General features: G+C 50.7%; 1 protein-coding gene across 2 annotated transcripts; it reads left to right on the top strand.

The window, feature by feature from the left end:
* The first annotated feature begins 3,840 nt into the window (after positions 1–3,840).
* Positions 3,841–11,706, top strand: GNA15 (G protein subunit alpha 15). Of its 2 annotated transcripts, none has more exons than XM_077842121.1 (7): positions 3,841–4,697; positions 6,178–6,362; positions 7,255–7,409; positions 8,323–8,451; positions 8,896–9,025; positions 9,306–9,459; positions 10,130–11,706. In XM_077842121.1, exons 1-7 carry the CDS (start codon positions 4,550–4,552, stop codon positions 10,369–10,371), a joined length of 1,143 nt encoding a protein of 380 aa, XP_077698247.1. In that variant the 5' UTR covers positions 3,841–4,549; the 3' UTR covers positions 10,372–11,706. The 2 variants fall into 2 exon arrangements, with proteins under 2 accessions (XP_077698247.1, XP_077698248.1); XM_077842122.1 differs by having other exon boundaries at positions 4,599–4,697; positions 6,119–6,362.
* Positions 11,707–13,278: the final 1,572 nt, after the last annotated feature.

Here is a 13,278-nt window from a genome sequence, read left to right as displayed (position 1 = left end):
TAATTACTACTATTAATAGAAGCAAAGGTTTAAAACTATGAAGTCTAGTGTTCCAACCCTCCCTCCCTTCTATGCATTATTTTGGAAGGGCCATTTCACTGTATTTTAGGAAAGCCTGGGGAACCCTTCTTAACAGAACTGCAAAGTAAAAATGAAAATGGAGGGGGTCTGTGGTGGGGAGAACTTCTGTGCTCAATACCCCACTAACCATAACATTTTAAAAATTGTTTAACTTTTCTTCTATGAAAATCCCTTTTGGCACCGCTTCACTTAAGTTATCTACCACAGTTGGCAGGAGGTCACATTCCTTGCCCTGAAGAGTTTACACCTGCAAATAGCCGCTGTCTCAGGGAAACCTGTACTGTCCCTCATGCATTTGCTACCTTCAAACAGTTCATGCTACATATACCATCTTCAGCACCAAGTGAATTTCCAAGGAAGAAAATAACACAAGGCTGTGACCTAATCCTGGAAACCTCTCTCCGTGTAAACGGTCCTGTTACCTCACATGAGGAGCCTCATTGAGGTTAAGAGATACAGGAGGAGATGGAAGTTTTCAGCAGAACAAGTTGCAACTTACAAACAGCCTGGCTAGAAATTATTTGTATTGTGGTAATACTTAGGAGCCCCCATTATAGACTAAGACCTAATTGTACTAGGTGCCATGTAAACAGAAAACAAAAAGGCACTTGTTACCCAAGAGTTTCCAATCTATCTGAGCCGGCTTACTGGTCTTTTCTGAATAATACCTCTTAACAGCCTGTTTAGAAATCTGGGTTTAACTCAGTTTTTGCTTTGCAGTTCTCTGTTAAAAACTGAGATTGAAGGTTTTAAAGAAACCTTAACACATAGGAGTGCCTGTCTCAACTGAGCAGCTCCCTTACTCAGTCTTCCATTAGGAAAGCACTTCAGACACATGTATACTAATTGAAGTGTCCGTTTTAGAAAGACTGTTTGGAAGAACAGAAGCTGCTACTGGCCAAAAGAGGGCAGCAGGTGCTCACAAACTCTCCAGCCCAATCCTGCTCCCATTGAAGCCAATTTCAAAAAAATATCCTTGTTGAAGTCTGTGAAAGCAGGATTGGGCCCAGCACTGTCCTCGGCAAAACCCACTAATCACTTTGATTACAGCCTATTTTCTGCCCATCAGGCTGGCTCCCAATGCTCTCTAAGGAGTTTGAAACATGTGAAAAACTTGAAATTACTTTAGATGGTAAATGTCTTGAGGCAGGGACTACATTTCCATTGGGCATGCATACAGTGTCTCGCACCGTGAGGTCCTGGTCCCTGGTTGGGGCTCCTAATCGCCACTACGACACACATAATAAGGATCGTAAAGGCTGTTCTTACACGATGGGGAGATGAACGGTAGACAAAAGTAAAATTTCAGATCGGATTCATTATCACTACCTTGTAACTTGAAAAAGTCAATTGACAAATACTCTTTGAAACTTTAACTCTGAAGACGAAGGAGAATGTTGTGGGTTTTTTTTTCCCTTGAAATCTGGCACCTTTCAGCTCAAATGAATGTTCCACACCCAAAATAACAGAGAGGCGTTAAAATGAGGCTTCAGAAGGGAAGCGGGTTGCAGCTGTGGGTCCGATTTACAAAGGTTTATAGACACCCAACTCCCTTAGCACCTGGTGGTCTTTTTCACCATCTTTGTAAATCTGGCCCCTTTTCTGTAACTGTCCTTCGATAATTCTAGTGTTTCATAACAATCTACTTGTGCTGGATTTTCCCTGTTGTAAACTTGACGGTCTCCTCTCTCTATATGCTGACAGAACACTAGTGTGGTAAAATTCAAGAATTAACAAGCTATGAAACCAAATGGATAAGAGAGAGACAGTTCTTATGGTCATCCTTTTGTTTCTATAGAGACTCCTCTTACTCTGCCCTATACCTACAATTCAGGTCGACCTAGCTACATCACGACCTAGCTACATCACAACCTAGCTGTGAACATTTTTTGCACCCTGTGCAATGTACTTAGGTCAACCTAACACCCCCCAGCCCGTGTCCCCTCCCCAGCCACAGCTACCTTAACAGACAAATTTTTCCACTGACCCAGCCACCACCTCTTACATTTACGGAAGGGTTTGCACCCCTGCAGGAAGCCTCCACTTGGCAGCGTAGCACCGTCTTGTAGCCATACCCTTGTTTCCTCACCTGCCTGACTGCCTCCAGCCCATCCTCGTTGCTTGGGCATGAATCATGCTTGGTGCATCAGCAGTCCAGACATCCTGTCACATTTCTGGCATCCCTGAAGGCCGAAACTTTAATCCTTTCCTTCTGGGCAGCTGGTTTTTCTCACAAATCACTGCAACTGTCAGTTATAGGCTGATGCAGTGCAGAGTAAAGAGGAGTTTTAATTGTGATAGGGGCTGAATAAGAGAAACACTCCTTCTGTGGATGCTTGTTTGAATCTTTGCCAAAATTTTGGCCTGGAGATCCCATGACGACAAGTCCTTCAACGGAGGGTCCCAATATGGGTCTGATTTCTTCCTTTAAAAAAAAAAAAATATTTCCACTGGTATTGGAAATAGGACAGGCTTTTGTAATGAATCTTCTTTCCGGTTCTCAGCAAATCCAGGATGCTTAGACGTGCGCCTGGAAAAATAAAACCCAAACTGAGCGTGTCGATTCCAAGCGGGCAGGTGTCCCCAGTTACAAACCTCCTGCAAACTATCAGCACTGAATGTTCACTCTCATGGGTTAATGCAGACTTAATCCCTTCTCACTTCTCTGGTTCAGTGTTGAAGAACCTCACTGGTGTGCAAGGGGGGATTGAAAGCTCTCCCTCTGACTGCCCGTGCTTGTCTTGGGGTTATGTAGAAGGCAGACCAGTCAAACCAGTCCTGTTTACAGGCAGGAAGTTCCCACGCGTATAATCTGAACTTGTAACTTCAAGACGCTTGCATTTTGTATTTTTTTCATTTCAAGTTTTCAACAGTTTCTTGACTCGCTTCTCATTTAATTCCCCACCGAGTGTGTTTCACTTCCATTGTGAACAAGTAGAACCCAAACTAGTCTGGCCCTCCACAGGCATGCATGAATCATCACCAGTGATTTCATGGGCTCTCGCAGCTAGTAGAAGCCAAGGGATGGCTGTTTTATGGGCTGCTGTTACCATTCTTACTCAAATCAAGTGGTACCTTACTCTGTCTCTAGTCCCATTGATTCTGTTAGGGATACTTGCAGCGTCCGATAGTTCTCAGCATGTGTAAGGGTAACGCAATTAGCCCTAAGTGCCTAGAGTGAGGGACAGTGACTGGATTCCTAGTTCTGTTGCTGGTTCTGCCGTGGACTGCCTGTGGGATTTATGGGCAAGTCACTTACCCTCAACCACTTCAAACAGGGCAGTTGAGAGGCTTAATTTGCTGATGTTTCAGCAGCACTCTGAGAGCCTTAGGTGTAAGGTGCTGTGCAATGCAAAGAATGATCTTTCTGCAAAATGTTTGTGCTCTATCCGCCAATGAGTGGGGATGGAACATGTGGTAGAAATTGAAAGGCGGTTGTCACAGTGCAGAAGAGAATGCTCACCACATGGGCGGGGTGGCCTGTCATCTGAAGAACTCAACGCTTTAGATGTCTGAGATTCCGTTCCGCTCCCCTCTTTGGGCAGGAGGATCTGTGATGTACAGGGGGGAAGGAGAGAGCTGTTTGCGCATAGGGGATTCCCCCCCCCCCCCCAGCTGTCTTATGTGAGCAGGGTGTGGGAGTTTCAGTACTTCTCTGGGTTAGTCCAGACCTGTTGCCCAGGCCTGAGAAGGAGGGTGGGGTAGGTGGTGAGTTTCTCAGAATGGGAGGGTTTCTTATGCATCGCTGTTCCTGACACAGAGAGCTCCCTTATGGTTTAAGCAAGAGGCAACCTAAATATCTCTGTCTTGGAAACTGGATTTGTCTAAGGACTGACGAGCCAAGGCATGTTTCAGAGAGGCTGAATTTCGGTTTGAGAAGGATATTTTAATCCTCATCCTGGGGGAATTTTAAATCAAGATCATTTGAACGCTTCTTGGAACAGAGATTCCACCCCCCCGACCCCGTCCTTTCTGGTTGGGTTTGTTTTTCTGATGAAATTTGAAACACCTGCCACGACGAGACGTTCTGCTTTCCCTTTGTCACCAGAAACCAGCCACTCTGCAGCTAACTTTTGCAGAGCTGTCGAACATTATGGTTTTCTTCGGGGTGGGGGGGGACGAAGCGGTGTAGAGATGTATCTTTGCCAGAAATGGCAGGAAAAGAGGCGTGCATGAATTGAATTAATGTCCGGTCTCGGGGGATAAGTAATCCCCCCACCAGAAACCTTTGCTACCGCAGTTCTCAGAGAAGCTGAGTGCAGAGACCCCAGCCCCAGAGGTTGGAGCATGTGTGATTAAGGGCTCACCAAGCATTCCCGAGCCCAGTTTAAAAGGGCACCGTGGTGGGTACATTCTGCCTTGCTCCCACCAGGATTCCTCTATATTGGGAGGCAGCGTTACTTCTCTGTGCTATAAAGTGTGGCATTTCTCTCTGCTTTCCCCATCGGGATCAGATCTTTCCCACACCATGGCTTGGTGTTTCTGCTGTTGTCAGAAGTGCCCTTATTTCCTGTCGGAAGAAGATAAAGCTGCTGTTGTGTTAGATAAAGAAATCAACAAAATACTGAGAGACCAGAAAAAGCGAGACAGGATGGAGCTGAAGCTACTTTTACTAGGTGAGTTACTCTGTGGCCCACGCAGCTTTGTTTACACAGGATGACAGTTTGGCGGAGAACATGGGGGAGGGGAGCCATAATGAGGGATTTATGCATTGTAGCCAAAGGGGAGGAAGGACGGCGGGTCTCCCCCAAATCTCTGTTGTCCAAAGGTTTCCTTCACTCCTACTCTCCAACCCTCATCCAGCCTGCATTGGAGAAACTGCTTTTGCCGTTGTATGGGAGAGTTGTTGCAGATGAATACCAGGCTTGCTCCAAGGGGAGCGTACGGCCTCCACCAGTCCCTGCTGCTCAGGAAAGAGGAGTTCAAACTGGAACAGGTTCAGAGGAAGGCTACCAGGATGGTCAGGAGACTGGATGCCCTGTCTTATGAGAGGAGATGAGAGCTTGGCTCGTTTAACCAGCAAAACAAAGGCTGAGTGGGGATCTGATTGCTCTCCCTAAATACGTCGTGGGCGGGTATGTGTGTGTAAAAGCCAGGGAGATATTTCAGCTAAAGGAGAATATTAGCAGAAGGACAAATGGGGTAAACTGGCCATGAATCAACTTAGGCTGGCGATGAGAAGAAGGTTTCTAACCATCGGGGGAGGAAGGTTCTGCAACAACCTCCCCAGGGGAGTAGTGGGGGCAAACAACCTAATTAGCTTCAAGACAGAGCTTGATGGGTCTCTGAATGAGATTCTATGATGGGGTGACCTGGGATTAGCAGGGGACTGGACTGGTGGCCAGGAGGCCCCTTCCAGCCTATGGAACCAAGGGCTAGATATACTAGCCTTGGTCTCAGATCCCTTGTTAATGGGACAGAGTCAGCTGGCATTCCCAGGTGGTGCGCTCTTTAGTGCTGGCGAAAGGAAGAATTGACCCGACAGTCCCAGAATCTGAAGTCTCCAGGCATCTCCAGGGCTGGTAGGAGAGCTCAGGCTTCAGAACCCCTTCAACCCGTGTCCTCTCTGCTGTGGCTTTTCCACGTGGAAAAGAATTGAGAGGCTCACCCGACAGGAAATGCACTTCTCCTGCAGCCTCATGGAGAGACAGCAATAGGATAGTTAAAATTGGGGGGGAGGGGGAGGACATGTGATCTCCCTCTCCCCCTCCTTGATGGAGGCATATCCCAGGGGGAGGAATAGCTCGGTGGTGTGAGCATTGGCCTGCTAAACCCAGAGTTGTGAGTTCAATCCTTGAGGGGGCCATTTCGGGATCTGGGGCAAAAATTGGGGATTGATCCTGCTTTGAGCAGGGGGTTGGACTAGATGACCTCCTGAGGTCCCTTCCAACCTTGATATTCTATGTCGCAGACCATTTCCTGTTGCAACCTCCCAGATTCGGCATGGTCAAACAGTCTGTCTGTGGGGCCAGGGAGTGGCTATGAAGTACTTGCCCCTTGACTCTTGATTGTGGGTGACCCTCAGGTTCCCCACCAGGTTCATGACCCCATCTCCCCGAGGAAGTCTAAGGTCTCTCTCCTGTCTGAGGCCAACAGGCACTGGGGAAAGCGGGAAGAGCACATTCATCAAACAGCTGCGGATAATCCACGGGGCGGGCTATTCAGAAGAGGATCGCAAAGACTTTGCCAAGCTGGTGTATCAGAACGTCTTTGCCTCCATGCAGGCCATGATTGGAGCCATGGAGACTCTGCAGATCCCTTACGCCCGGCCAGAGAACGTGGTAAGTACGGAGGGCGGCCCAGACAGGGAGAACCCTGCCAGTCAGCTGCTGGATGGGGATTGGAAGCAGCGGGATGCCCCGAGCCAGCCTGGGTGTAAATCGACTTAGCGCCGTTGCAGATAATGGAGTGGTGCTGATTGACATCAGCTGAGGATCTGAGCCCCACCTACCTGGAAAGCTGGAGCCTAGTAGAATGCAGCAACACCCCCCTGTTTTTGTCCAGGGAGGAGCCCGGCCAGTCCGCACAGGAGAGCCAAGGGCAGTTGGTGCAAAGCAAAGGGAGGTGTCACAACAGGCCAGTGTATTCCAGAGTGGTTCTGTCAAGAGCTGGAGGTTGAGCGAGCGGCCCCTCTTCACTCCATGGCAGGAGCAATGGCTCCTTGTCCAGGGAAGAGAGATGCATGGTCCCCCAAGGCTGAGGAGACTAGAAAGGAATTTTTCTGCTTACTGACTTCCTGCGCGAGCCGGAGCAGGTCACTTGGCTGCCCCGTGCCTCAGTTTCTCCTCTGTGAAATGGGAATACTAGCACTGCCTTCCCTCCCCAGGGGACCGGTGAGGATAAATGCATTAAGGACCGGGAGATGCTCAGATCCTACAGTAATGCAGTCTGTGCGTGTGGATGGAAAACTGAGCCCTAGGTTACGTGGCTAGGGCTAGAAAGCGAATCAGAGGCAGGGCCCTGACTAGAACCCAGGAGTCCTGGCCCCTTGTCTCCTGGTCAGTGCACTAGGCTGTACTCCCTTTGTTAATATAACCCCCAGGCCTGCGCTGTTCTGATTTGTCCTTGCAGAGAGGGGAGAGAAGTTTTTTCTGGAAGTTTCCAAGAAAGCAGCTGCTCCCCCTTTATGTAACTTTCCCCCCTCCCCATCCCCCCCATTTCTCCTGCTTCTAGGAAAACGCCAAGCTGGTCATGGGGGTAGATGCTTCGAAGGTGGCGGCCTTGAACAGGCCATACACAAACGCCATTGAAAGCCTATGGAGGGACGCGGGGATCCGGACCTGCTACGAGAGACGGAGGGAATATCACTTACTGGACTCAGCCCTGTAGTGAGTCACCCCTGCAGGCTGTAACGAGCGTGTGAGACCACTGCTGCTCCTGCTGGGTGACACATCAAACAGCTTTCCCAGGGTTTCAATTTGCCTTGCGGTCGAGGTTTCTGGGACGAAAAGGGGTTTTGTGGGAGAGGCGGTGTGACCTGCTGCGTAGGGCACTGGGCTGGGAGTCAGGAGACCTGGGTTATTCTCAGCCTGACCTGCTCTATGACCTTGAGCAATTTACTGCTCCTCTCTGTGTCTGTCTCCTCTTCCACCTATCCTGTCTATTTTAGCCTGTAAGATATTCAGGGCAGAGGCTGTCTCTTACGATGTGTATGTACAGCACCTTGCGCAGCAGGGTCTTCGTGTCTGCTGGGCGCTCTGGATGCTGTGGTAATACACTCAATAAACCCTATTATATGTTAATGTATTTTAAATTTTTCTTTAGATATTTAAACACACTCGTTTTTGGTTTTGTGCTTGGTCCATGGCCTGAAGTAGCAACGAATCATAAGTCTCCTGAGTCCACCCAGATGCCGGATCCTCCCAGGTGTCTTCCAGCCTAACTCCTTGACCAAAGCACCTGAAATGTTAGGGTGCTTCTCTGAACTGACATTCTCTGGGTTTTGCCCATCAGTGATAAATGGCTCCAGGCTGCCGCAAGCTCTGCCCAGACTGTTACGCCTTAATAGGACGGGGTAATGGTTGTGTGGTTAGAGCACAGGGCTGGGAGTCAGGACGCGGGTGTTCTCTTCCCTGCCCTGCCTCTCTCCACGTCTGTCTTCGCTTCCCCTCCCATCTGCGGAAATGGGGACACGATCGCTGCCTTACTGTAGGGCTGAGTGTTCTGTAAAGTGCTTTGAGGTCCTCTCGGATGAGATGCCCAAGGGACTGACTTCCTCCTCGTTTCCTGGCTGTTTTGCAGTTTTCTGTCCAGCCTGGAGCGTATCGCGGACGACTGTTATGTCCCAACAGCGCAGGATGTCCTGAGGAGCCGCATGCCGACGACCGGCATCAGTGAATACCGCTTCTCGATGCAGAAGATGATCTTAAGGTGAAGCTGCTGCAAAGCAGTCAGACCTGCATGGGGTTCCCTGCCCTGTCTTTGCTGCTGTTCCAGCACGGATCCAATCCAGGCCATGTCCTCTATGTGCAAGTGAGGCGTCATGTAAGCAGCTAGGTTAGGAGCTCCTGGTTCCAATCGAGCTGGATGGTAACAGAACCTGATAGTCCAAGACCAAGAGCCCGGGATGTATCTCTAGTCTGCCTTCCTCACAGTCATGCCTCCTACCCACTCCAGCTTCAGGCAGGTGAATCCCACCCCTGGTGTTGCTGTGTGCTGTGGAGTTGCTATCCTCCACCCCAGAGCTGGCTGCTTGTCGCTGTTGCTACACCCAGCTTTGACACGCCTTCTGGGGCAAAGGGAGTCCTGTAAATGCTGCATACATACTAGGAGTCAGTGCCTCTCTGACGCCCCTGTACTCCCGGCTCCCTGTAGGATCGTGGATGTGGGTGGGCAGAAGTCGGAGCGCAAGAAGTGGATACACTGTTTCGAAAACGTTATTGCCCTGATTTACCTGGCTTCCCTCAGTGAGTACGACCAGTGCCTGGAGGAGAATAGCGAGGAGGTAAGGAGTCCTAAGGAGATGTGCCGGGGTGGGGGGGCGATTAAACCAGTAACCTTCCCTGCCACAAGACCTGGGGGTATATATCTCACTAGCAAGCATGTCTGGAGGGGCTCCGTTCTCTACTCAGATGTCTGGCTCAAGGGACTGCCTCCTTCCCTGCATCTGGGCTACTGTGTTCCTTGCCTGAGTCCTCTTTGACTCACATAGGGCATTCTGGGAGCAAAGGGGGCTGAGGAGAGGGCTGATGGGTGTCATCTGTGTCTCCCACCCCCGGGTGCAGAATCGGATGAGGGAGAGCCTGGCCCTGTTCAGAACCATCCTGGAGCTGCCCTGGTTCCAGAGCGCCTCCGTGATCCTCTTCTTAAACAAAACTGACCTCCTGGAGGACAAGATCACCCACTCGGACCTGGCTGCTTACTTCCCCAGCTTCCCAGGTAACTCCCGCCTCGAGGTGCCGTGCCGCATGAAGACCGACACCTGGGGGCTCTCCAGAAGCAGAGCACGTGCTCGTAGAGAGCAGCTCTGGAGCAGATCGCTCCCATTGTCTGTTACAGAAAGAGCCACAAGCGAACTTCTCCCCAGTGGTCCTCCCGCACTCAAGCCATCGCAGAGACCATAATTCCATCCACCGCTGCTTTGTTACTGGGTTACTTGCTTTATTGGCATGCAGAGAAACGGGGCAGGGTCGGGGGGGATGACCCTGCGTGTATCCTCTGCCCTTACTCTGGTCCAAAATAGCCCAGGCTCCAGCTGGTAACACGTAAACCTCTCTCACTAACTCTGCATGTGTGGGGAGGGTTCCCAATCAGGGACAGCTCTGTAGGCTCTCTGGGGCACAGGCTGTTGTCTTTGCTATTTATTGGCTCAGCAACTAGCACAATGGGATGCTGCTCTTTGACTGGGGGGGTTGCCCGGCACTGGCTTAAAATGAATAATCAAGGTTTTGTTGCCATAGACCAAAGGGGGACTGCCCCGTCCACAGTCACTCGTACAGAGAATGCCGTGACCGCCACGACCGTGACTTCCCGTTCTGCCCCGTGTGCTGGAGCCAGCCTGGCTTTCAGTGCCAAAGCCCTGCTGAGGTCTGTTCTTGTTCTACGTCAGGACCCAAGCGGGATGCGGAGGCGGCGAAGAAGTTCATTCTGGAGATGTACGTGGACACGTACAAGCGATGCTCAGCTGTCCACCGTGACGCAGGGCAGAGACCCTCCAAGTTGGCCTCCAAATCCAGATGCCTCTACCGCCACTACACCTGTGCCACGGATACGCAGAACATCCGCAAGGTCTTCAAGGACGTCAGGGATGTGGTCTTGGTTGGCTATTTGGACGACATCAACCTGCTGTGATGGGAAGGGCTCAGGCCAGGTCCGCGCCCGGCAGCGACATCACGGTGCTTGGCGTTGCCAGGTCACAAGGGGACGAACCAGCTGGGGGTCGGGACAACGGACGTTGGCGGCTGCTGCTCGTAAAGCACACTTGGAACGTTCCCCTGATGCTGTGTTTGGACGGGCGCAGGCCTGGGGCTGGGAGCGCGTGTGGGGAACGGTCTCCCTTGGTTCTGCCTCGGCTCAGAGGTCTGTGGAGCCGCCTTTCTCACGGCATCCTGCCAGAATCCCTGCCGAGCTGCCTGCAGAGCATCCTCTCGGGCTTTCTCTAGGGGTCAGTTTTACCCCTTTCTGTGGGAGATGGGCCCAAAGCCCAGCACTGACGGGGGATTGGCTCCTATGATGGCTTGTGGCTTCTTCAAGGGCTATTTTCTCCATCCCTTCGTGCTGGTGGTGGGGCTGCTTCTTGCCGGGACGCTGGGCCCAGCTTTGTTTTTATTGTCAGGGGTTTTTTCATGGGGATTTGGCCCTAGGAATATGTGCTGGATTGAGAGTCCCAGAGACCAAACTTCCCTGTTTATCCACAGCCCTGGGGTAGCCTTCCCCAGCACTGTCCAGCCAAAGTCCTGCCCCTCTGACCTACGGGGTCACCTATAAGGATGAGAGGGGAGTTAGACCACCGTGGCTCATTCAGTCGTTGGCCTCCTCTGCTTTTCTGCAGGGGAAATAGGTAGCAACTCCAGTTCAGCGGGAGAAGAGAAGCCACAGCTGCCGGGTTGGACTCTGCCAGGGAGCTGCCGTGTGTGTGTGTGTGTGTGGAATCTCTCTTGCTCCCAGGAGTCTCTAGCCTACCAAGGCATCGTGGTGAACGGCACCTCGTGTTCTGATGTTCAGAGGAAGGCATGAGTGGCGACGTGAGCGAGTCTCTCTTCTGGCGGGAGGACAACCACCTCCTGGAGAAGGAGTGGGAACTTCTCCAGAGGGAGCTGGGGCAGGTGTCCGGTCCCACCGTCCGCAAAACCATCTCCCCAGACAGGAGACCCAGCGTGAGCCTCTGCTCATGGGCATTCAGCCAGAGCGGAGGGGTGAACTGAACAGGAACTGTTGTGAAGGCCAATTTATGAAACAATCTTCATGGAGGTGGGGGGAAATTATGTAACCCCCCCCCATCAATTCTCTTATGTTTGTCTGCAGTTCTCTTCCTTCTGGTATCTGCAAACCACACTACAGCACCTCCTTAAAGAGCCTCCTAGTTCAGAGGTTCTCAAAGATTTGTATTGGTGACCCCGTTCAGACAGCAAGCCTCTGAGTGTGACCCCCCCTTTATACATTAAAACCACGTTTTTAAATATTAAACACTATTCTAAATGCTGGAGGCAAAGCGGGGTTTGGGGGTGGAGGTGGACAGCTCGTGACCCCGCCATGTAATAACCTCACAACCCCTGGAGGGGACATGACCCCTGGTTTGAGAACCACTGTCTAGTTCATACGTCATGTTGTCTGGGCCTCAGTTTCCCCATTTGCAAAATGATGGGGACATATGGAGCATTTGGCAATTGGTGACTGTAGTTAACAATGTGGTGGCTTACTTCTACCGGTGAGGGCATTTAACCATCAAACCAAACTCCACAGGGCAGTGGTGGATTCTCCATCCCTGGATGTCTACAGATCAAGACTGGATGCCTTCTTGGAAGTTATTCTTTAGTCCAACATATGTCTGGCTCAATACAGGGGTAACTGGGTGAAACTCTGTGGTGGTGAGATCAGACTAAATGATCTTATTATAGTTTGTTCTGGTCTTAAAATCTATGAAGCAGCTAGTTGGTGGATCATGTTGAGATAAATTTATTCTGGTTGTTTCTTAGTGCCCCGACTAAGTGCAGTGAAGTGATCTGTGATTGAAAAGAGGCCGTGTGGCCTGGTGGATAAATACTGAACTGGGATTAAAGAAACCAGAGTTCTGTTTCTGGTTCTGCCTCTGGCCTGCTGGGTGAACCTGGGCAAATTATGGCACCTCCCCATGCCTCAGTTTCCCTGTCTGTACAATGGGGATAATGGTGCATCCCTCCTTTGTAAAGTGCTTTCAAATCTTCTGTTGCAAAATGCTAGATAAGAGCTAGGGATTCCCAATCAAAGTTCGCAAGTGCTAAAATAACTTGGGATCAGAGGGTTTGATCCCTGGGCATATGCCTCCCCTTCTAGTTTTGGAACTTAACTACAGCCTTGCACCTCTTACACAGGCAGTCAGGAATTGATTTCATGTCATGTGTTTACTAGATTTTTCCAGTCCCTTTAATGGGGACACCTGGGAGACCGTATACTGGGTAACCGGGACAGCTGGAAAATGCCTTTCCATTGCTTTTCCGACTTGGAGTTAAAAGTGCGGGTGCTGTTGATTCACGTGGCTGTCATTTCCAAAAAGAGCCCCACTGACTTTTGGTCCTTGGATTTGGGGAATGGCCATCTGTGTTGGACCCCTGGGGCTGAGCAGCTGCTTCTCCCCCGAGAGTTGAGTGACCAGCCTGCTTGAAAACCAGGCCCAACGTGTCCTAACCTGGGCACCCAAAATGAGAAGCCAGTTTGGAAGAACCTTCAGCGAAGGTGCATATGAACCCGGGTGCAGTTTTCTGTGGTGGTGTCTGTTTGCACTTGCGAGTGGGGAAACCCCGGCTTCTTTTATCAGGGATATTTAGCTAACTGGGCGGGGACACTTCTTTGTCAACAGAGCTGCCCTTGCTCCGAGTTCTACACTGTCAGCCTGGCCTGGAGACGAGCTGGGGCCTGGATCATTATTGGCCAGGTAATAAGTGAGGCACTGAATCACTGATGCAACGAGCGGTGTTTTGAGGACAGAAAAAGCTTATAAGGGCATCCTGGCTCCACTGACATCAATAGAGCCCTGAGCGGATACCAAATTTTTATCTGCAT

The sequence above is a fragment of the Eretmochelys imbricata genome, chromosome 25, assembly GCF_965152235.1.
Source record: "Eretmochelys imbricata isolate rEreImb1 chromosome 25, rEreImb1.hap1, whole genome shotgun sequence".
Classification (NCBI taxonomy): Eukaryota; Metazoa; Chordata; order Testudines; family Cheloniidae; genus Eretmochelys; species Eretmochelys imbricata.
This window is presented reverse-complemented; position numbering and strand designations above follow the sequence as displayed.

What these genes read in the sequence shown, in the direction of transcription:
- GNA15 (XM_077842121.1), top strand. Translation starts at nt 4,550, where the DNA reads ATGGCTTGGTGTTTCTGCTGTTGTCAGAAGTGCCCTTATTTCCTGTCG. An exon ending in GCTGAAGCTACTTTTACTAG is followed by an intron (nt 4,698 to 6,177) that starts GTGAGTTACTCT and finishes TGAGGCCAACAG; the next exon opens with GCACTGGGGAAAGCGGGAAG. An exon ending in TTACTTCCCCAGCTTCCCAG is followed by an intron (nt 9,460 to 10,129) that starts GTAACTCCCGCC and finishes GTTCTACGTCAG; the next exon opens with GACCCAAGCGGGATGCGGAG.